Source organism: Arvicanthis niloticus, chromosome 1 (assembly GCF_011762505.2).
Source record: "Arvicanthis niloticus isolate mArvNil1 chromosome 1, mArvNil1.pat.X, whole genome shotgun sequence".
Lineage (NCBI taxonomy): Eukaryota > Metazoa > Chordata > Mammalia > Rodentia > Muridae > Arvicanthis > Arvicanthis niloticus.
In genome coordinates, this window is record NC_047658.1 from 95,747,133 (window position 1) to 95,771,716 (window position 24,584).

Below are 24,584 nucleotides of genomic sequence, written 5' to 3' on the forward strand. Positions count from 1 at the left end.
GTTCTGTACATAGCTAATTAGGAAGCACGATCTAATCAGATGGTTTTGTTGAGAGTTTTGCTATGTAGCCCAGGCTGGCCTCGAACTTGGAATTTTCTTGCCACAGCCTGCAGAACATTGAAATATCAAGTACGAAGCCACGCTGAACGTGTTTTTCTAACTGTTGCTGCTGTTTTTCTTCCAGGAATGCGGTATAAACGAAGGGGAGTGGATAAAAATGGAAATGTTGCTAATTATGTGGAGACTGAGCAGTTAATCCATGTTCATAATCATACCCTGTCATTTATTCAGACTCGAGGCTCTGTGCCAGTCTTTTGGAGCCAGGTTGGGTATCGCTATAATCCACGGCCTCGGCTAGATAAAAGTAAGCATGTCAGTTATTTGGTTTGCAAGTGAAGAGTTCGATGAGAATTTTTAAATAAAAAAATCAGGTGCCAGATAGGTATAAATTTGTTTCATTTAAAACAATAACTCTCAGGGCTGGGATGTGACTGAGGTATGGTTTCCTGACCAGCCCGCTAGAAGCCCTGTTCAATCCCTGTACTAAAAACTACACAACAAAAGCCAAGGCTCCCACTGTGATGTGTCCTCACAGGGGACAGAGGTGAGGTAGTAGCCTCAGGACTGAGTCCTTTCCTGGGTATTGCAGTTTCTCAGCTAGCAGATGAAGAGCCTCACTTCACAGACTCTGACCTGCTGTGGCTTTGAAGCTTCTCTTCTGGAACATTTAACTCTGGGGAAGAATGAGTGTAGCCAGTGTCTGTAGAAGCAGGGAGTGTGTTAACAAAACAGCAGTGTGCAGGAAGTCAGGGAGAGATACGGGGTGTTTTGAAACATTTAAGATTTATTTTCTTAGAATATTTTAACTTTAGTATCAAACTATCATTTTATTTTCTTACTATAAGTCACATGAAACCTTTACTGAAGGGTAGGGTGTGTATGAGTGCATGTGTGAGTGTGCATGTGCATCCATATAGGTGCCTGTATGTGTGTTTATAGTTTTATAGTTGGTACTTTCAGATATATTTCAGCTCAGTCTAATTAAAAAAAAAAAAGAAATATTAATTTAAACTGTTAATAATTTTTTAAAAAGTAGGCCCTACCATGGTAGTGCATGTTTTTGATCCAGCACTCAGGAGGCAGAGGCTGGGGAATCTCTGGTCTACAGAGTGAGCCCCAGGACAGCCAGTGCAACACAGAGAAACCCTATCTTGAAAAAAAAATAAGAAAGTAAGAATAAAGATGGAGTAGGTGGGGCTAGAGATGGCTCAGCAGTTAAGAGCACTGACTGCTCTTCCAGAGGTCCTGAGTTCAATTCCCAGCAACCACATAGTAGTTCACAACCATCTGTAGTAGGATTCAAGGCCCTCTTCTGGTGTGTCTGAAGACAGCTACAGTGTACTTATATAAATAAAATAAATCTTTTAAAAAAAAAAACCAGCTGGAGTAGACACTCATCTGTCTCAGCACTGGAAGGAGAAATAGATTTTGTATTGCTTCTTTGCAGGTGAGAAGGAAACGGTCGACTGTTTCTGTGCCCATTTCGAAGAACAACTGAAAATTTACAAAAAACAGGTAGGCTTTAGTATGTAGGAAGAGTAATTTCCTTACATATGGAATTCCATGAAAAAAAAAAAAAAGAACCATGTACTGTTTATAATTAAACAGCCACTTTTAGCATAAAAATTAAAGACAAGTAAGCTAAGAATACTCTGGAATTAGCTGTTTTAGTTGGTTGGAGAAAATGGAGTAGGTGCTGTCAGTTGTCACAGCACCTCGTGTCACAGCATCTCAGGACCTCGTGTACTCACATATGGAGTACAGTCAAATAAGGCAGAATGGACTGAAAACCTCTAGGTGGAAAACAAGTTCAATAATTTTGATACAAGATTAATATATGAAAGTCAGTACTGTTCTTGTCTATTAGGAATGACTGGTTTGACAGTGTAATGACATGGGAGTCATTGTTTTCCTGGCTAGCCTGGTCTACATAGAGAGCTCTAGGCCAGCGAGCCAGGCAATATAGTGAGACCCTGTCTTAAAATAAAGGAAAGGAGAAAGAGAGAAGATGCTGAGTTCCTGGTTCAGGAATGGACAGACTCAGTGCTGCATGACTTCAGTTTTTCCCAGATTAGTATCTAGATTCATGTAGTTTCAGTCAGAGTCTCATAGGCAACAGGAAGAAAAAAAAATCAGGAAAAAAACCCAATCATTATTTAATAATCATATTCAAAATTTACATAGTTTTATAATAGATAAAAGCAGATATTTGCTTTTAAAAATAGAAACTCAAATATTGCTAGCAATAGTATAAGTTGGTATAGGTACTTTGAATGTTATTATCAATTAAAATAAAACATAATAATACTTAACTATACTTTTCTTTTTGACACCCACTACCCACTTCATTCATATATATATATATATATATATATATATTTTTTTTTTTTTTGAGAAAGACTCTTGATCTGAATGTAAAAGGTTAAATATTGAAGATTTCAGAAGACAGCATAGTGTCATGAACAGGATTTATAAAAGCAGTTACCTTTCTTTCTTTGTTTCAAATGTATGATTGTCTATCGCATTTTATTAGTTACTTAATGCCCAACCAGGAAATAGTTATTTTTGGGCTGGAGGGACGTCTCAGGGATTAATAATAGTATGTGCTGCTCTGCAGAGGACCTGAGTTTGGATCCCAGCACCCACTCACACAAAAAGAAAGAAAGAGAAGAAAAGTGGTGACATGACATATGTCTTCAGTCCCAGCACTCGGAGCCAGGGGCAGGAGGACCTCTGTGAGTTTGAGGCCAGCCTGGTCTACAGAAAGATCTCCAGGACAGCCAGGGCTATACAGAGAAACCCTGTCTCAATAAACAAAACAAAAATAGTTACTTAAAAAAATAAAAGTAATGTCTGGGGAGATGGCTCCATAGGTAAAGTATATGACGCACAGGTGTGACATGGACTTGCGTGTGTCCCCAGAGTTCATACACAGTCAGGCACAGGGCCATGGTCTGTAATCTCAGAGCTCTTCAGGAGAGCTTGGACATGGAGAAAGGAGAATCCTAGAAGTCTGTAGGCCAGCTTGCTTTAAACAATACAGATATTGCCCCAAACAAGATGGAAGACAAGGGCCAACATCCAGGGTTGACCTTTGACCTCTGCACATGTGCTATACTGTGCATTTACCTTACAAAGATACACACATGTACAAATCAACAACACTAACCGTAATGGAAAAGGAGTAACTTGATTCTTACTTTATTTATTTATTTTGTTTGTTTGTTTTGTTTTTTGAGACAGGCTTTCTCTGTGTAGCCCTGGCTGTCCTGGAGCTCACTCTGTAGTCCAGGCTGGTCTCGAACTCAGAAATCTGCCTGCCTCTGCCTCCCAAGTGCTGGGATTAAAGGTGTGCACCACCACTGCCCGGCATTACTTTACATTTTTTATTATTTATTATTTCTGATTATGCACAATAGAAGCTCATGCATAAAATAGTTTAAAATACTTTTTAAAAAGGCATTATGAAGAGAATGAAAGATAATTCAGAGAGTGTGTGTGTGTGGGGGGGGTGGTGCTGGAGGGTTAGTTGCTCCTGTAGAGGATTCAGGTTCCATCCCTAGAATACATATGGTGGCTCACAACGGTGAGTCCAGCTCCAGGGAACCTGACACCTCCTTTTGACCTCCGAGGGCAACAGGCACACACATGGTACACATAGATACATGTAGGCAAAACACATAAAATAAACCTTTAATAGTTAGGATTTGGTTTGTTATCTTACAGCACATTTAAATGTCTTCTAAATCCATTTAAAAGAAGGTACAGTCCAAAATACTGGACAAAATAACATGCTTTTTATGTACAAGGATATTTTATAAAGTCAAATCCATGAGAGCTGGTGAGTCATCTCATTAATTATCAGGGAAATGCAAATTAAAGCCATGACTCACACACTGGGGAGGCTGAGGGAAACCACTGAGAAGCATCAAGTATAGGAAAGGATGCAGAGCAATTAGCACTTAAATAGAAAAAACAGGACCACAAGTGTGCTTAGTCATGGTGCTTATGCAAGAACCTCACTGCAGCATCCAAACCAGGCAGCTGCTGAGGGAGGCCTGAAGGACTGAATGTCGTCAGGAATGATTTGGTCTTATTTTACATTGAGTTCCTTAATAATGTATTGATTTATATTGATTCATGTATTATTGATATTCCTAATTGTAAGTAGCATTAGAAAGAATAAGCTATATTTAAATGCAACACAGATTGTAAAAAGGAACAATACTGAGGTGTGCACGCCAGGAAATAACCTCTTCCCACACTGGTTCCTGCTTCCTGCTCCCTGTTGACTCACGTCAATATCTAGGGGCTGGTGCTGAGCAGACACCTCCTGGCTCCAGCAGTAGCCTGGCAATGTTCATTTATCTGTGTTATCTGTGTCCTTCTCCTGGGTAATTGCTTTCTGCAGTGAGGGGCTCATGGTCAGGGTGAGTCTTCCGTGTGGCTGCATTGCTCTAACTCATAATTGGTTTAGACTGGGGCTGTTTGACAGAAGGTCTGATGTGGGAAAAGCTTCCTGCGCTAATAAAAGATATACCAGAATCCACAGTGCCCCCGAGGCTGCTTTGTCAGGATTTGATGTCAGGGACTTTTACATCTGTCTCAAGATGGTGAATGAACCAATTGGGCATTTATCCAGTATGCTACTAGGGAGAAGCAATGAGGGAATGGCAGAGGAAAAAGGCAGAAAGAACTGGAGTCTTCAGTGGTTTTTGAAGTCACTGCACTCAGCCTTGTGGCTTCCAGACTGTTTTGAGATTTGAGTTAGCAATCTATTGTTTGTAGCAAGAATCACCTGACACCAGCACATTCCCAAAGAGCTGTGTGCACATACTCTTCTGCAGTAAAGTCTCTGGCTGTTAGCCTTTCCCCCAGAACTCTTAGGTTAGGCAGTGGGGGCGCATGCCTTTAATCCCAGCATTCAGGAGGCAGAGGCTGGCAGGAAAAAAAAAGAGAGACTTGAGAATGATGGTGTGTATCTATAATCCTAGCACTCAGGAGGAGGCTGTAGAGGTTGTGGAGGGGATTAGTCCAGCCTAGACTATCCAGTAAATTCAAGGCCTGGGCTATATAAAAACTCAATTTGAAAAAAAAAACCAACCAAATTTGTTATAGTGGTACACACTGGCCTGGTCTATACAGCAGGTTCCAGGACAGCCAGGTCTACATAGTGAAATCCAGCCTCAAAAACAAAAGTGAAGAGCTGGCAAGGTGGCTCAACAGGTCAAGCACTTGATGGGCAAGCTTGACCACACATGTGTACATTTTCATCCTGGAACCCACATAAGGGGGTGGGGCTTGAGAGCAGATTCCATAAAGTTCTCTAACTTCCCCCCTGTACCCTGGCTTATTCATGTACCCCCAATTGTAAAGACAATTTTAAAAGTCCAAGAATTAGTGCACTTGTTTTACAGAATAAATTTGTGAAGGCAAACTTGTTGAATTAAACAGCATATACATTTCAAGTTGATATTTAGCATTCTGTTGCCTTCAGAGATACTGTACCAGAATCAGTGAAATTCCTCAAACTTGTCCTACCTACCCAACACAAACAGCAGTGAATTAAAAACATTTTTTAAGAGATCACAGTTTATATTCCCAGAAACAGTGAGACCCTGTTGTTTTCCCATGTTCACCAATGCTGACTCTGTTTAGTATTTAAATTTACCTGTCTGTAGGTAAAAACCTCTTTTATATCTTAACATTTGCAATTTACTGTTAATGGGACTGTAGCATCTTGTTTACTGGGTTCTTTTGTGAATGTACCCATTTTTTTCTTATTCTATTTATGGCACTCTATAAAGTGTTGATTTTGTGTGGCAAGTACGATCTCATGAGAGTTCCTTGTTTAGTTTTCCTGTTGTTTTGTTTTATTCTTTTAAATCTTTGCTGATAATGTCACTTGTACACAGATTTGTTTTTCCTGTTGTCACATCTGTTCATCTTTGTCTTCTGATTTTTTTATATTATGCTTGGGAGGTCATGTTTCCACCTACAGCTGTGGAAAAACTACTCTTAAGTTTTCTTGTGGCTCTCTCTCTCTCTCTCTCTCTCTCTCTCTCTCTCTCTCTCTCTCTCATCTTTTTAAAATAACATTTAGGTCATTAATGAATCTAGAGTTTATTTTGTGTTTTATTAAAGAGATGCAGGGAGCTACTGTAAGTCTCTTTTCCTTGTAGGCAGACAGTTGTCCCAGCGCTCCTGATGGTCATCTGTTTCTTGCCCACAGAGGTGTGCTTAGCTACCTACCCTTCATGCCTCAGTGGACTCAGGTCTTTGGCCCTCAGCCTCTTCTCTTCTGTCAGTTGCCTATTTCTAGTTTCACAGGCTTGCTTGCTACATAGACTATATAGAATTGTTCCAAATGGGGCAAATTTCTCGATGTTTATTGCTTTTCAATTTTTTTCCAAATATTTACTCTTTCAGATGAACTTTAGAATTAACTTATCTTGTCCATGAAAAGATCCTGGTTGAATTTTGATTGGGATTGTTGAGTATATAGATTAACTGGGGAGACTTGGAATCTTTACAATATTGGACCTTGAGATTCAGCAACATGGTACATATTTATGTCTATTCAGATTTCCTTTTACATATTTCAGTAATTTTATGATGTTTGTAGGATTTTTTATTTAAACTTATTCTGCTTATTCAAAATACCCACTGTTTAGGCTGGGCTCAGCAGTCAAGACCATGAAGGTCCAGGAGGATCCAGATTCAATTCCCCACACCTACACACAACTGTCTGTAACTCAAGTTCCAGGGAATCTGATGCCTCTGACCCCCAGGGGTGTACACACAGGCACACTCACACACACTCACACATATACACACAATTAAAAATCTTAAGAGCCGGGCGGTGGTGGCGCACGCCTTTAATCCCAGCACTTGGGAGGCAGAGGCAGGCAGATTTCTGAGTTCGAGGCCAGCCTGGTCTACAGAGTGAGTTCCAGGACAGTCAGGACTACACAGAGAAACCCTGTCTCAAAAAACAAACAAACAAACAAACAAAAAATTTTAAAAAGACTTTGCTGTTAAAAAAGAAGCATGTTTTGTTTTGTGTTTTGGTTGGCTATTGCAAATTTATAGGACTGTTACCATTGATGTCAACTGTTTTCATGCAGCTAAATTTATATAACAAATATTTTGATTTTATGGGAAAATTGGTGCTTGAGTGGATTATTTTCTAACTAATCACAGCTATATTTGTATAATGTAATTCCAAGTGAATGAATTGGTACACTCGCCTTACAATTCTGAGGTCTGGTTAATATTGCTTCTTTCTTGCTTGTTTTTCTCACAGGTTATTGTTAACTTAGTAGACCAGGCTGGAAGGGAGAAGATTATTGGTGATGCTTACCTGAAGCAGGTGCTGCTCTTCAACAACCCCAAGCTCACCTATGTCTCCTTTGATTTCCACGAGCACTGGTAAGGGGCTTCCCCAGAGGGAAGCAACTTAATTTTCTTTGCTCTTTCTTAGGAAGGAAAATGTCCCTTCCTCTCTGCTTAGAAGGGAAGGATGTGATGTTTACTTGCTCTTCATGCCCATGGGCTTTGCTTTTAAGTTGTTTGCCTTTAAGTTGTTGCTGAAGTATTTACGGTCTGTCTGTTGCAAAATGTATTGGGACACATAATCACAGCTGCTGAAAGCCACAGTTATCCTTCCTGCTGTTTTCCTGCTGTTAGCAACATCTCTGTTCCTAGGATAACTCCTAGTCTGCTCTGATTGTTCAGCAAAAGGTGAATCCTGTTGCTGACACCTTTAATTTATGTTTATTCTGAAAGCAGGATCCTTTTGCCACAATGCTCATTCTGCCTGTGAGTTTGCCTAGGTTGTAAGGAGTTGTGGAGAAAGAGGCATCTGTGTATTGCCTCAGTGTGTTTGTATGTGTGCTTTCAAGTGCAAATAAATATAGAATTATCTATACTTACTCGTCTTAAGAATTTTGAGTTACTTACTAAAGATCCTAAGGAGTTGGAGAGATAGCTGGGTGGGTAAAGACATCTGCAATGAAGCTGGATCCCTGAAATCTATATGGTAGAGAGAACCAACTTTTGAAAGTTGTCCTCTGACTCCACATGTGCACACCATGGCATGTGTACCTCTCTTACTCCAAGCATGTACACACAGAGAGTAAGTAAATAAAATGTGATTGAAATATTAAAAAATTTTATCTTAGTAAGGTTTTTTATTATTTTTTAGATAGAGTCTTACTATAAAGCCCTGGCCCAAACTCACAGGATTGTTTCTGCCTCTCAGATGCTAGGATTAAAGGAGTGTCCCCCACACTCAGCTTCTGTTTGTTTTGATAGTGCTGGGGATTGAAACTGGTGTACACTAGGCAACTGCTCTACCACCAAGTTTCAGCCCCAGCCCCTTTTATCTTAAGTAAATTAGAAAATAATTTTGTTGTAATACTAAAGATCATTCTTTGTTTTTTGTTTGGGGAATGGGACTTAGCCGAGGAATGAAGTTTGAGAATGTTCAAACCCTAACGGATGCCATTCACGACATCATCCTGGACATGAAGTGGTGTTGGTAGGTATTCGTGTCTTATTTTTCCACAGTTGTGAAGAGACACTGTGACCAAGGCAATTTATAAAGAAAACATTTAATTTGGGATTCATGGTTCCAGAGGGTTAGAGTCCATGGCAGGGAGCATGGCAACGGCAGGCAGGCAGGTACTGGGCAGTAGCTGAGCACACACATCTGAGTCATAAGCACATGGCAGAGAGGAGAGAGAGGGAACTAACTGGGACGTTTGTAGGCTTTTGAAACTTTAAAGCCCACCCAGTGACACACTTTTTCCAACAAAGCCACACCTCCTAATCCTTACCAAACAGCCCCACCAAATGGGGACCAGACGTTTAAATATATGAGCCTATGGGGCATTCTTATTCAAACCACCATAGTATCTCACAAAAGCTTGTTTTGACTTTTGGTCTGTGAAGTCATGTGTTTTCTGCTCCATTTCCTTCCTTTCTGTGAGTACCACAGTTAAACAGTGCTGCCTGTGAGCAGGGCCCGGTGTCAGATGGCGGGGGTGGGGGGGGGGGGGGGTGGGGGGGGGTGGGGGGGGGTGGGGGGTGGGGGTGGGTGGGGGGGTGGGGGGGTGGGGGGGATGAAGTGGAATGCGGCAGCTGCTCTTGAAGGACTTAAGCGTATTCCTCTTAATCTGTGGCTTCCATTTTGTTTTTCTTTTTTGTCATCTCTCCTGTGGGAAGAGAAGCTTAAAGATATTCAAACTTTAGGCATTTTATAAGTAACAGAGAAGAAAAAGTTGTTCAGATTCTAGGAGGTAGGTGTAAGGAGAAAAAAAAAATACTGTCTTAGAGGCCAGGAGAGAACATTCAATTTGATATAAAGACTGCACGATAGCCTGAGAGACTAGAGGGCACAGGCTCACTGCATGACTCCTTGGCAGCTGGAAGTTAGTTAGTGTCTTAGAGAGGTTCACTTGGAGTTAGAAAGGGAAGACAAAATGGGGTTTAAAATGTTTATGATGTGTGCAACCCTACTGCCCTGGGGTTGTGGCAGCTCTGCCGTCTTTAGAGGGAGGGAAGTCACTTACTCTCTCAGTTTCTCATATCTTGACTTTTCAGTTCTTAAATGGGGACAACACCACCTCACTGCCAAGTTACTGTAGCCGACAGTATAGTGTGTGCCGCGCTCAGCACTGTCTCACATCTAAGGATGTTCCTACACAGTTGCCAGTTAATGCTGCTGCTGTCACCATAGTTTTAAGAGTTGAGTTTCTTGAAAACTTTTTTGAAGTTGTAAATTAATCCCATGCTTCTTTTGACAAGGGTTGATCAAGCTGGTGTAATATGTAAGCAAGAAGGAATTTTTCGAGTTAATTGCATGGACTGCCTGGATCGCACCAACGTGGTCCAAGCTGCCATAGCTCGAGTGGTCATGGAACAGCAGGTAATCTGGAGTCCTTTTGATTCCAAATATTCACTTGAAAATTTAAAATAGTTTAAACTTCATGTGTAAGTAAATAGTGAAACATCTTCTCAAAGTTCAAATATTTTGTGGAACATTTTTTAGCATGCAAATATTCTTGTTACATAAAAACCTGAGAAATGTAACTTAGAAGTAAGTAGATGTGAGTAGCATTTTCTTAAGTATTCAACTTGCAAACATTTTAAGTCTGTTGGGGATATTATGTGTTTATTTTCCATTGTCTTCTGAATTTCAAACCTGCCCTGTATTTTGGGCTGGGAGTCTGCACAGGGCCTTAGCCAGGCCTGGCAGTATGAGGTAGGGGTGGGGCTGGGAGGGCAGGAACTAGAGGAGACTGCGATCAAGGATGGGAAGCCATAGAGCCCTTTGCCTGTTGCACCCCTGTTAGCGGATGACTCTCTGGGGCTCACTGGTCCCTTCCCTGTCCCCAGCTCTGTGGGTGGCGGCTGTTGCTCCCCTGATTGGTTGGTACCTCAGTGCTCCACTGTAGGCCTTTCAGTCTTCTAACACTTGGTGACCAACTTCCTGTGCTACAGCCCAAGGTGGGCACACATGCTGTAGTTCTGGCATGCTTCCCTGTCCCCACAGAGCCTTGTGACAATTCTTGGAGGACTTCGTTCTATCTTTTAAAGTATATTTAGTCAGTAAGGCTTTTGACTTTAAGCTCTGTCTTCACCATGTGGAAGGTGTTGACTCCAGGAAACCTCCCCAAACCTGAGTCTTAACAACTTTAATACAAGGTGGTGGTTGTTATTGTTTGTGGTCCTGTGTACCAGAGGCTTTCCACGGAGATCTCTGACCTGGGCAAGTGTGCACCCATTGCTCTGCGCTGAGCTGGGCCCTGCTAAGCCAGCGAGAGGCTGACTAGCCAGCAAGGAGTGTGAGGAAGCTCCTGAAGGTGTTTTGGGAGAGCAGATCTCTTCCCAAGTGGCAGTGTTACAGCTCTTATGACAGAAGCCCTCAGATGACAGAGTAATTCTCACACACCTTTATTCCTTCCGGATAGGATTCTTATATCCAGTTTTGGGGTGGGTCAGGGTCTGGCAGAAGGTACCTCCTGTTGGCTTGGTCTGAGAGCTCATCCACATGTGGGTGGGCCTGGGATGCTCTTCCTGTGTGACTGATGGCCACAGACTTCTCTGGGGGATTTGTGGGGATGTAGCTATGTGAAAGGAGCCAGGGACCCAGAAGCATGGCCAAAGTCCCACCATCCCTGAGGGTCTCTGGTATTTAAAGCCTGTGCCTGACCAAGTACCCAGCTGCCTCTCACAGCCCACTGCCCCACGGTAGTTGTTGTTGTTGTTGTTGTGATGAGTGAATGAGATAACTCATGTTAACAAAACAAACAAGCCTCCCGCCCCCCTCCTACCAACAACAGCCTTTGAACTCTGCCCTGGCATGCGGTTATGATTCTTTGGGCACTTATTACTCACCTGCTGCTCATGTTTATTTGTTCATGTGGTTCTGGTATTTGGTTTCACTTCTTAGGCACATTTAAAATAGGCAAAATATAGTAGTACTGGCCTACACATTAAAAAAAAACTGTAAATATTACATTTATCGTCAGGGTTCATTACGTACCCCTGCCTGGCCTGGAACTCACAGAGATCTACCTGCCTCTGTCTTCTGAGTGATGGGACTAAAGGTGTGCACCACCACATCTGCCAGTGCTTTATCTTTAGAAACATGTCTGAGCTGGGCGTGTTGGTGCACTTCTGTCTTCTCAGCACTCATGAGCCAGAGTCAAGAGGGTCCAGAACTCTAGGCAAGCCTTGGCTACATGGCAAGACTCTGTCTCAAAAATAAAGCCTGAGGGAAGCAGTAGGATGGCTTGCACTTGCCACCAAGCCCGAAAACCTGAATTTGATTCTGGAACACACATGGTAGGAGCAGAGAAGTGAGTTCTGAAAGTTGTTTTCTGATCTCTCCATGTTCTCAACCTATAGTTAAAGAAATAAAATCTGAAAATACTTCTTTTATACAAGAGTCCTAAATTATGTCAGTTTTTCCTCTTTTTTTATAGTACATAGTTTATGTTATGGTTTCTCATATGTTATTTACCCACTAATGTGTTTATTTTAGCTTAAAAAACTAGGTGTGATGCCCCCAGAGCAGCCACTACCTGTGAAATGTAATCGGACCTACCAGATAATGTGGGCTAACAACGGTGACTCCATTAGCAGGCAGTATGCTGGGACAGCCGCTCTAAAGGTAACTATCTCTGCGTGCTCTAAAGGTAACTATCTCTGCGTACTTGATTTCTTTCTGGAATGTCTGACTATGACAGGAGTCTGCTGTTAGATCAGGTGTAGGTAGCCTGTGTAGGCCTGAGCAGGGGTGCTCTGTCTCTGGAGAAGGCTGCTGTTTTTGAGGAGGTCCTATGTTGCTTTATCTTCTAGTTGTTCAAGGGAATCTGGAAATCTGAAGTCCTATGTGCATTTATTTTATTTCAAGACAGTGTCTTTCCTTACTACGTAGCCCTGGCTGTCTTAGAATTCACTGTGTCCTCAGACTCAGACCCTCCTATTTCTGCCTCCCTGTGCGCCACCACACCTGGCTGTGCATCCATTTTAAAACTGCATACAAACCAAACATGTCTACTAGGACCTGACCTATCCTGGGATACTTTTGTCTTCTCTGAGTGTGTCTCTTAAGCCTGCCTCTTACTCAATATAACCTTGGGCAGTCACTTGTCCACTCTGTTCCACTAGTTGTTCAGTGGAAAATACCAGGCCTTCTGTGACATATTGTTATAGGCTTATAAGGGCTGGGACTATTTCCTGACATTAACTGTATACTGAAGGAATGCTTTATCAGTTTTTTGTTATTATAAATTAAATTTTTTTAAGAGCCCACAAAGCTTTATAGAAACTTAAATGTAAATATAGTCCCTGGTAACAAATTCTCAATTTATGGATACTCTTTATGGGCAGTAGGAAGTGGTAGAGTTGGTTTAAATTAAGTTTAAGTTGATTTCCTTTCAAGAGCCTATTTGACCTGGGGCTGTATCTCTTCTAACAAAGTGTAGCTTGGTTGGTGGCACACTTACCTGGCATGTGTGAGGCCTGAAACTCATTCCCAGCAAAAACCAAACCAAACAAAATAAGTGGGACAAGGGCTCAGCAGACATCAGCTTCTGTAGGTTTTGGTTGAGTAATAAATATTAAAAACTTGTCTTGTTTTTACAACAGGGCCTCTGTGTAGGCCATATTGGCACTGTACACCCTCAGCTAGAATTACCAGTGTGAGCCATCTCATCTGGCTTGGAGTGTGTCTGTGTGTCTCTGTGAGTTTATGTGAATCACATACATTTAGGTACCTGAGGAAGCCAAGGGATGTCAGATCCCCTGGTACTGGAGTTACAGGCGTGTGTGAGCCATGTGATGTAGGTGTTGGGAACTGAACCCAGGCCCTCTGCAAGAGCAGCCAGTCCTCTTAATTACTGAGCCATCTTCCCAGCCCTACAAAAATTTTGTTTTGGTTTTTCGAGACAGGGTGACTCTGTGTAGCCCTGTCAGCCCTGGAATTCACTGTAGACCAGGCTGGGCTCAAACTTAGAGGTTAGCCTGACTCTGTCTCCTGAGTGCTGGATTTAAAGGTGTGTGCTACCACCACCTGGCTCAAAAAAACATTTTTTTTTTTAATAATTAAGGAAAATAAGCTCTATAAATCCTTATTCAAACACAATCTTATTTTCTTCCACTGAGTTAGAACTCTCTGGAGTTCACATGCATGCTTTTTCTATCTGTACATGTTGCTGAACTCTTTGAAAGTGGCCAGCTTGTTGGCAATATGTTTTTCCTAAATTTCCAACAAACTTGTGTCCTAAAACTTGCTGTGAAGAAACACCATGATCAAAGGCAATTCTTATAAAAGGAAGTATTTATTGGGGGCCGGCTGATAGTTTCAGAGGTGGTTAGTCTGTTATCATCATGATGGTGTCCCCACCATCATGAAAGTGTTTGAAAGCTGGCTATGGAGGTACATGCTTGTAATCCTAGCTCTTGGGATGTGGAGGCAGCAGGATTGAAAGTTGAAGGTCATTCTTGGCTACAGAGTAAGGCCAGTTACATGTGAGCTGTCTCAAAACCTTTCTTATCCCTGAATTTTCTTTCTTTCTTTTTTTTTTTTTTTTTTTTTTTTTGAATATTATACCAATATGAGTCCTGACAAATCTTTTTTTATCTTTTTGGTATTTGTTACATAATTGATTTGGACTTAGAAATTCCAGAAATTCTACAAGTTGCAAGGAATAGCTTTGTCCTAAAGGGCCATCTAATGGAAGACTTGATGCTATGAAGAAATATTACATATAATTATTTGACAAACTTATATCAGAGTCAAATACTAGTACATATTTTATATAACTAAAATACTTAGGACTTTTAAAATTTATAATTTGGAAGCCTGAGGAATTTTTGTCTCAAACTGAAAGTTCCAAATGATTTTTGAGAACATTCTTACATTTGAATAAATTTCCACAATTATCTTTTCTTTGATAGGGTGACTTTACAAGAACAGGAGAAAGGAAGTTGGCAGGAGTTATGAAAGATGGAGTTAACTCGGCCAATAGGTACTACCTCAGTCGGTTCAAGGATGCTTACAGGCAAGCTGTCATAGGTAAGGGACCAGAGGGCTGCTCTTTCCTTCTGTGAGTGATAGTTTGTAGAATTATGCTTCTTGCATTTACCATGTTTTGTAATGTACTTGTGTCTCTAATATATCAAATTCAAATTTTTACAAGCTTAGCATTTGACAAATGTTTTTGGCTGGAGCAACAAAGGAACATAGAATTATGTATGTATTAGTCAGTAGTTACTCAAGTAATGGAAAAGTAGGATTGAGGCTGCAGGTGTGTGGGTTGCAGGACCCAGGCTCTCAGCATGCATTCTTCATGCTCATTCATTCTCTGCTTGCTCAAGCCGTGTAATTATAGGAGTTTCCTTCCCTGTTGGTCATTTATCATACACCATCCTTTTCCATAATCATGATTTAGCAGGAATAACTGACTATCCTAACCAACTCACTACTTTTAGAAGAGGAAGCAGAATGGTAGATTGCCCATAAAATTCCTACATTAACGTGTTTATCTAAGTTTCAAGAAAAAGTTATTTTATAGGATTGAAGCGAAAGTAGAATGTTCTGGATTAGAAACAAATATGACATAGATGACCTGTGGTCCCTAAGAATATTTTTTAAAATCTGTTTCTTTCACCGATTATTTTAGCACATGTAAAATAACCCTAGCCACATTCCAGGTAGAAAATCTAATGTAAGGAGGTACATTCATAACTGGGTTGTAATTCAGTTTTGGAGTACTTACCTAGCAAATGTGAGACCCTGGGTTTAATCTCCATAAATAAAACAAAGTCTGACTCATTTGTCAGAAATAAGAAGTACATAGTGTAACTAGTGTCTTAGATGTTTTAAAACAGGATCTCAACCCTATATTGCTGGCTGACCTGGAACTGGCTGCATAGACCAGGCTGATATCAAACTCAGAGATCCACCTGTCTGTTTCTCGATTTCTGGGACTGATGAAGGTGTGCACCACATCTGTCTGAGACTTAGATTTTAGTAGTATATTCAAAGGGAAAAGGAGATGTCTTGCTTCCATTGGCTAATGTACCTATTTACTTATGTCACTGAGAAAGAACCTGGATTCTGTGCCTGTCTCAGTTCAGCTGTATGTTCATCTTGGTCTGGTCAGATGTTCTGTCTCCTCAAGATTGAGGGAGAGGCCATTAGCAGTAGAAGTTCATTGAGTCTGTGAGGTCAGTGGTCAGCAGATTTTCTTTCCCATAAGCTGCCTCAGATCTCAACATCCAAAATGTCCATAAGGAATGGACTCTTGTGGTTTATTATAGCTTTAGCTGCATACCCCATAGGGAGGAAGTTAGCTCATCTATTAAAATTTTTGCTTGTTTAAAAATTGGATATACTTTGTTTTGCTGAGCTATTAGGAGTTCTTTGTGTATTAAGTATGCAACACCCCCCCCCCCGCAAGATGAACAGTTGTAAATATTCTCATGTGTTTTCACTTTCTTGATAATGCATTTTGAAGTGCAATTTGTGAAAAACTTAAATTTCATTAAAAAAAATCACATACACAAAATAATGTTGAATTCATTTTAAGATCTTTTCCATTGAGCTTTTCCCTAGTTTCCCTCAAATCTATACTAACTAAAGATGCACTCTGAGCAGGCAGGAGCCAGCCCCTCCATTAGCAGGTGGACAGTATCTTCCACTGAGGATTGGGTGATGTGCATGACTTCATCAATCGAGCTGGCTTCTCATGAGACCCAGAAGGCCAGTCCCTTCATCATCAGGTCTGTGCTGACTGTTGGTCTCACCTGCAGCCTCATGAGCAGCATTCTCTGCAGGGTGTGTAAGCAGAGGGTAGGCTGCTGTCAGTGGAAGCTTCATCTTCCTTAGTCCCATATGCTCTCTATGTATTAGCTATTCCAACTGGCCTATGTCCTGGGGGATTATGTTTGCTGTTACCCAGTTACTATCTTTTTATTAGGCACTAGCTGTGACCAATCAGAACACATCACCCAAGTATACAGTATAAAGTTTACATCTGAGATGAGGTTCATCTTGAAATATTTGTCCTCACATGCAGGGGCTGGAGAGAAATAAATAAGGCACAGCCTATGAGAAACATACACAGTGCTGCACATGGTACAGAGTAGGCTGTGGCTGATACCATGGCTAATGGTCACCAGACTCCAGGGACAACACATAGGAAGCCAGGGAAAGCCAAGTCTCCTCACCCATGAAATGTTTCCAGAAGCACAAAAGTTTGTAATTTTGATAACATCTGATTTGTTTTTTCTTTTGTTAGATATATTTTTGGTATCCAGTCTAAAAACTGGAGCCTGCTTTAAGGGGGAAAAGATTTAAGCCTCTGCTTTCTCAGTTGAGTTCAGTTGTTTTAGGTCTCAGAGTCTCTGTTTTCTAGAAGATGCATTAGTAAAGCTAAGATAATGACAGTGTTAACACTTTTACCCTAGATCTGATGCAAGGCATTCCAGTGACAGAAGATCTTTATTCCATATTTACCAAGGAGAAGGAGCATGAAGCTTTGCATAAGGAGAACCAGAGAAGCCACCAGGAGCTCATCAGCCAGCTCTTACAGAGTCACATGCAGTTGCTGCTGCCCGGTGATGAGAAATTCCACGGGGGCTGGGCCCTGATGGACTGCGACCCCAGGTGAGCTCCGGTAGTCTAGGACGCAGCCTGCTTCATCTTCTGGGTTGATAAGTTGTTACCATTAACACTGGCTCTTGTCCATACTGTGTGGACCTGACTGCATCAAGCATGGCAGTTTCAGTGCAAGGCACACTCACATTCAGTATGTAGTTAAGGGGTGCTGAAAATAAATATGATTCTCGATTTAAAAAAAAAAATTATGCCTGGAATGGTAATTGACAGTTGTGATCCCAGCACTTGAGAGGCTGAGGCAGGAAGACTCCCAAAGCCTAGCCTTTGGTGGCTTCTTAAGATCCATACTAGGCTTCTGTTGTTTCATTTTCCTGAACCAGTCACCAGACATCAATACACTTCTTCTTGTCCCTTAGGTCATCTTCAGGAGTAGGCCTTGGTCAGGTGTCCTGGCTAGTCTCTAGTTCATTATTAGATTTATTTCTCTTCCTGATAATAATGGTGTGTCTTCTAATTCTTCCTTGGATGGTCAGTCACCAAAAGTTGTTATGGGAGTGTGCGTTTGCTGTTTCACTGGCCAGAGCTCCTGCTGTCATTCCCTCTTTCCTCTAGGACATTAGTCTAAGCCAGACTGGGTGTTTGTCAGCTTTTTAGTGTGCCTTGGGTTGATAGAGGCGTACCAGGAGTTCTCTGCTAGACAGGCTGCATTGCAGAAGTGGCTGAGGTGTTTGGCCATTTTCCAGCCCCCTCTCCTCCCATTTGTTACCATTGTTAGAAACTGCTTTCTCTGAGGCTTTGGAATGGAGGGACTGATGGGAAGAAAGTGAACTGATATTTTAGAGCAGTAGTTTCTTGATCACATTTGGCTCTAGTAGGTTGAGTGCTTGGTTTTTGTTTGTTTTGTTTTTTGTTTGTTTGTTTGTTTGTTTGTGATAGTATTTTATGTATCCCAGACTGGCTTCAAACTCACTTTATAGTAGAGACTGTATTTCTGCCCCTCCTGCCTCCTGTTTTCCAGGTGCTAGGGCTACAGGCATATACAACCAAGCCCATGGTTTAAGGCTTCCTGAACTTTAGACAGGCAAACACGCTGCCACTTGAGCTATATAAAGCCCATCCCTCTGTTGTTTTATTTCCTGTTTTTTTTATAGGGGGCATAAGAACTTCTTTGAAGGCTTAGGAGGTTTTAGGTTTGCTATGGACTTAGGAGGGTGTCCCAGCATGGTTCCCATTGCTCTCTTCTGCCTGTTCTGAGGTGGCACTTTCTCAGAGAGCAGGATCATTAACATCTTCACATCTCATTCTGGTGGATCATTCTCCATGGAGATGCCAATCTGAGAGTTTAGTTGCCACCATCTTATTAAACAAGCTTTCGATATCTCTTAGTAATTCTTGTCATCTGCCTTTTGATGTCATCCCCTGATGCTGCAGTCTCATTAAATGTGCCACTGGACGTTTTTCTTTCATCTCTAAGGGTGTGTGTATGTGTGTGTGTGCTTATGTTTTCCCCTTTTTCTCCATGAGAAACATGCTCTGGACATTTGAGTTTTCTATAGAATCATTGTATGCTTGCTAACTGAATGCAGAACCAGATCCAGAACTGCTGGGTACCTGGTGGACGACAAGGTAGCTGTGGGAGTGGCTGCACGGCATTGGGCTCGGAGGCTTCAGCAGTCACCATGTGCTTGCCTCAACTATTCATTCCTTGATGGGTTTCTAAAATTAAATACAAAAATTTTGATGGGGATGGGTTGACACAGGGTTTCTCTGTGTACCTGTAGCTGTTCTAGAATTCAATCTGTAGACCAGGCTGGCCTTGAATTTACAGAAATCCAACTGCTTCTGCCTCCCAAGTGCTGCAATTAAAGGCATTTGACACCACCACCCTGACTTCTAAAATATTATTGTGTACGTGTGTCTTTGTGCAAGTACGTAAGCCATAGTGTGCATATAATTGGAGGGCGACTTTGGGAAGCAGTTCTTCGGTCACAGGGACCCAAGCATTGGGTTTAGATTGTCAGGATTAGTAGAAGGTACCTGTACCCTGTCTCAGCAGCTGACTTCTCCCTTGACACAATGTTTCTTACTGAACCTGGAGTTTATAATTTTGATAGACTGGCTGACTACCTAGAGTCTTTCTCCTGTCTCCCCCAGCTGCCACCTAAAGTACTAGGGTTACAGGCACGTGGATGCGGAGATGTGAATTCAGGTCCTTATGTTTGTTCAACAAGCATTTTATGAAGCCATCTCCCCAGTCCTAAAATAATTTTATTGATATGTAATTTATAAAGCTTTGGGTTCACCTATTTGAAGTGTATAGTTTGGTAGTCCTCCCCCAACCTCAAGACGGGGTTTCTCTGTGTAGCCCTGGATGTCCTGAAACTCACTCTATAGAACAGACTTGGACTCACAGAGATCCACTGGGATTAAAGGTGTGTGCCTCCAGCACCCAATTTATTTCGGTAGCTTTTGTTTTTAAAAAATGTATTTAGGCCAGATGTGCTGGCATAATCTTAAATCCCAGCATTGAGATGCAGAGGCAGGTAGGTCAAAGTGATTTTGAGATCAGTCTGATTTTTCTAGGGAATTTGTTACTCAGTGACGCCATCAACAATGCATTTTTTTCTTCTTCTCTCCTCTTCCTCCTCCTCCTTATTGGTGTGTGTGTGTGTGTGCACGTGTGCATGTATGTATGTGTCCATTTATACATGACTGTGCCTGTGTGAAAAATCTTCAGACTTGCATGGCAAGTGCCATTTCTGGATGTACTAATGCCAGTGCTTTTGTCTTTTTGTTCTTGAGCAATAATTGGTTTTTTTCAAGACCAGGGCTAGGACTAGGGACTGGGGAGTAAGGCAGGACTGTGCAAATGCAGAAGTGGGTGTCTTTACATAAACATTTGATGTTTTATTCTCTATGCTATTGTGGTATTTGTATTTTTTTAAATTTATTTTTATTGGATATTTTATTTACATTTCAGATGCCATCCCCTTTCCCCATTTCCCCTCCCTAGAAGACCCCTATCCCATCCCCCCTCCTCCTTTTTACTTTTATACAATTTTTCAAAATGTTAATCAAGGGCTTTATAAGTTTGGTAATGTTCAATAACAAGATGCCCATACAATCAGAAGTGTAACCCAATACCCAACCTAGATATATCAACTATCTATGACTGGTGGAGACACATGAACATTTGCCTCCATGTCCCTCTCCTCTCCTCTCTTAGCTCCTCCTCTCCTCTCCTAGCTCCTCCTCTCCTTATTCTTCTTCCTCTCCTTACTCCTCCCACCTTAGCTCCTCCTACATATCACCCTCTCTGTTAAAATAAAACTTTTCTCTCAAAATACAATTAGAGCATAACTATACCAATTTGTGTCAGTAAGGTACAAGATAGACCTAATACCCAGTCCATCATTTTGTTGACTAACCAGAACCTCTGTCATCTCTCTTATCTAAAAGACTTAGTTCTGAACCTGGCTTTTTTTTCTTGGCTTTAGAATGAATGTCAGCTGAAAACCATTCTCTCAAATCTTTTCTCTCAAAGTAAATAGTATAGATTGGCTATGAGACTATAAGTCTTCAACCCCATCAGAAATCCAGAATGATTGAGTTAACTGAAATTATGGGAAGCACAAAGCATAGCTTCTAAAACTTAGTCAATTAATAAGAGATGGCTGAACACCTGGACAGTCCCGATACTACAAAATGTTGGAGCATCCAATCTTCAGCCTTCTGGTCCAGGATCATCTGACAGACCTTAGTGCTGCAGAATTATTAAGGGCTGATTACTCTGTCTTGGCAGATCTAATCAGTCGACTGTTCTGCAAGTGTGTCTTTTTCTGGACAGTAATTTGTCTGTAGATGATGAGAGGCAATTCTTGCCTAAGTGGCTGTCTCACCACAACTGGTGACTCCAAAGATGCTCAATCTCTTCTTAGAATCCAAGACAGGAAGCTGTCAGGAGCAGACAGGTCTCTAATCAAAATGAACATTAATATAGAAATGTTTGTAACGTCAATTCTGTGGACTTCTGATGTTTTGAAAACTAACTATTTATGTAAGGCAATCTGGACTGTTGTCTGTTAACTCCTCTCAGCTATTTCTAAAGAAAATATAGAAAACACCCTAACAATAAACTCAGAGCCATGAATTTGCTATAGGCCCTTAACTCACAGGATAACCATCTCAAATCAGTTAAAAAAGTTAAAGAAGGACTGGGTCTATGCCTTGTATTCCTAAATGTGTTATATAGGCACAATGCCTATGAGAGTAACAATATTAATTTCACTTTTATATCAATAAGAAGCTCGTACCAATGAAAACCTTAAATTTGAAGTAAATTTTGTACCATTTAAGAAATTATAACTTCATCTTAATAACAATTATACATATTTCTACCAATAGGTTATGGCTATGCAATAAATCCTAGCTAATCCTCCCTGTTCCAACAAAATCACTACTTTTCCCTAGAAAGACAGCCCAATATTAACCACCACAGTCCCCAAGCCCAGGGAATAGGGGCATCGACTCTTCATTAACTTCTTCAAGCTGATTGTGTGTGTTGAGATATTAGAAGAGGGGCAGGGGGAAGAGCAAATTGATAAGCCTCTGACACTGTGTCTTCACTGCATCCAGCTGGAAATCCAGGACATCAGAGGTTCGAGCAGGTCTGCTCAGCTTGTTTGATGAGTAGATACACCAAGGCTGTGTATTCTGCAATATACAATTCTCAAAACAAATTTTAGTATCAAGATAATTGTTTGTTTGAATTCTGGAATCTAGTCTTCAGGCGGCCTGCTTCTGTCATGTCTAATCCATATAATTCTGGGAGTTTCTATGAGGGTGTGCTCCCACCATCCTCTCATTTCCACCTCCCTGCTTTCAAATTTCCCAACACTAGGGAATCCAAACTTTCAGGCACCAAGGCCCTCCACTTCCACTGATGCCTGGCAAAGCCACCCTCAACTACCTATACAGATGGAGCCATGAGTCCCTCCCTTTGTGTTCTCAAGTTGGAGATTTTAGAGTGGCTGCTCCAGCTTGTTTCTTAGGACCATTTGCTTGAAAAATTGTTTTCCAGCCTTTTACTCTAAGGTAGAGTCTGTCTTTGTCACTGAGGTGGGTTTTCTGTATGCAGGAAAGTGCTGGGTCCTGTTTATGTATCCAGTCCATTAGCCTATGTCTTTTAATTGGGGAATTGAGTCCATTGATGTTAAGAGATATTAAGGAACAGTGATTGTTGCTTCCTGTTGTTTTCATTATTAGAGGTGGAATCATCTTTGTGTGGCTATCTTCTTTTGGATTTGTTGGAAGAGGATTACTTTCTTGCTCTTTCTAGGGTATAGTTTCCCTCCTTGTATTGGAGCTTTCCCGCTATTATCCTTTGCAATGCTGGGTTTGTGGAAAGATATTATGTAGATTTGGTTTTGTCATGAAATATCTTGGTTTCTCCATCTATGGTAATTGAGAGTTTTGCTAGGTATAGTAGCCTGGGCTGGCATTTGTGTTTTCTTAGGGTCTGTATAACATCTGTCCAGCATCTTCTAGCTTTTATAGTATCTGGTGAGAAGTCTGGTGTAATTCTGATAGGTCTGTCTTTATATATTACTTGGCCTTTTCCCCTTACTTCATTCTTTCTTTGTTTTGTGCACTTGGTGTTTTGATTATTATGTGACGGGAGGTATTTCTTTTCTGGTCTAGTCTGTTTGGTGTTCTATAGGCTTCTTGTATGTTTATGGGCATCTCGTTCTTTAGGTTAGGAAAGTTTTCTTCTATAATTTTGTTGAAGATATTTATTGGCCCTTTAAGTTGGGAATCTTCACTCTCATCTATACCTATTATCCTTACGTTTGGTGTTCATTCTCTCTCTCTCTCTCTCTCTCTCTCTCTCTCTCTCTCTCTCTCTCTCTCTCTTTCTATGTCTTGTTTTTTTCGAGACAGGGTTTCTCTGTGTAGCCCTGGCTGTCCTGGAACTCACTCTGTAGACCAGGCTGGCCTCAAACTCAGAAATCCGCCTGTCTCTGCCTCCCAAGTGCTGGGATTAAAGGCGTGCGCCACCACTGCCCGGTTAGGTTTGGTCTTCTCATTGTGTCCTGGACTTCTTGGATATTTTGTGTAAAGAACTTTTTGCATTTTGCGTTTTCTTTGACAGTTGTGTCAATATTTTCTATGGTATCTTCTGCACCTGAGATTCTCTTCTCTATCTTTTGTATTCTGTTGGTGATACTTGCATCTATGACTCCTGATTTTTTTCCTAGGTTTTCTGTCTCCAGGGTAGTCTCCCTTTGTGATTTCATTATTGTTTCTACTTCCATTTTTATGTCCTGGATAATTTTATTTAATTCCTTCACCTGTTTGGTTGTGTTTTCTTGTAATTCTTTAAGGGATTTTTGTGTTTCCTCTTTAAGGGCTTCTACCTGTTTACCTGTGTTCTCCTCAAATTCTTTGAGAGTGTTATTTATGTCCTTCTTAGAGTCCTCTATCATCATCATTAGAAGGGATTTTAAATCTGAATCTTGCTTTCCTAGTGATATGGGGAATTCAGGACTTTCTAGTGTGGGAGAACTAGGTTCTAATGATGCCAAGTACCCTGGGTTGCTGATGCTTATGTTTTGGGGCTTGCCTTTTGCCATCTGGTTCTCCTTAGCGCTACCTGCCCTGTTTCTGACTGGAGCCTGACTTTCCTATTATCTTGGTTGTTTCAGAACTGTGTGGGGTGGGTGTTCCTACTGGGGTTAGATCTGGGGCCCAAGATCTGCTCATTGCTCAGGCACAGACAGGAGTGAGTTCCCTGGTCCTAGTGGGTCCCAGTTACTCCCTGTTTGGGGCGGGTGTTGCTTTCTCCTTACCTAAGAAACTGCCCAGTTTAGAGCTCCTATAAGGCCCGCTTCCTCTGGGTTCTGTGTGATTGGGGGCAGAGCTGCCGCCCGGGATCTGCTCAGTATTGGGGCCCAGACTGGAAGGAACCAGTGCTCTGGGCCAGGAGTGAATTCCTGGGTCCTAGTGGGTCCCAGTTACTCCATTTGTGGCTGGGGTTGCCGTCTACTTACCTAAGATACTGCCCGGGTTAGAGCCCCTGGGAGGCCCGCTTTCTCTGGGTTCTATGAGATTGGGGGCCTATTTGTATTTTTAAAATACTGCAGTAATGCATTATCCTAAGGACTGTTATAGGACAGTGCAACAGATCTTGCTGCATTCACTGCGGTATCGGTAATGTAAAACTGTCTGGAAAGCAGTTTAGCCTTATGCAGCGGAGACCGGAAGTGGCAGTGGGAACTGTCCAGAGCGGCACGGTGCCGCAGCAGGTTACGCAGTGCGGCAACGCAGTGCTCAGCCGGCTTCACAGTCCATTCCCGCAGCCACAGGATAGAAGCAGCCCTCCTCAACT

At 41.6% G+C, this 24,584-nt stretch overlaps 1 protein-coding gene across 7 annotated transcripts in view; it reads left to right on the top strand.

The window, feature by feature from the left end:
• The window catches only part of Inpp5f (inositol polyphosphate-5-phosphatase F), an 88,498-nt gene that overhangs the window by 54,129 nt on the left and 9,785 nt on the right, over window positions 1–24,584 (top strand). For 6 of the 7 annotated variants that reach the window (XM_034509293.2, XM_076911403.1, XM_076911382.1 and 3 more), the window contains 8 exons: window positions 185–364; window positions 1,508–1,575; window positions 7,367–7,491; window positions 8,525–8,602; window positions 9,871–9,991; window positions 12,113–12,241; window positions 14,533–14,650; window positions 17,047–17,245. In XM_034509293.2, the coding sequence (XP_034365184.1) occupies window positions 185–364; window positions 1,508–1,575; window positions 7,367–7,491; window positions 8,525–8,602; window positions 9,871–9,991; window positions 12,113–12,241; window positions 14,533–14,650; window positions 17,047–17,245 (1,018 nt within the window). Of the gene's footprint in view, window positions 1–184; window positions 365–1,507; window positions 1,576–6,516; window positions 6,623–7,366; window positions 7,492–8,524; window positions 8,603–9,870; window positions 9,992–12,112; window positions 12,242–14,532; window positions 14,651–17,046; window positions 17,246–24,584 lie in introns of those variants that run through there. The other variant, XM_076911398.1, reaches the window with a different exon arrangement.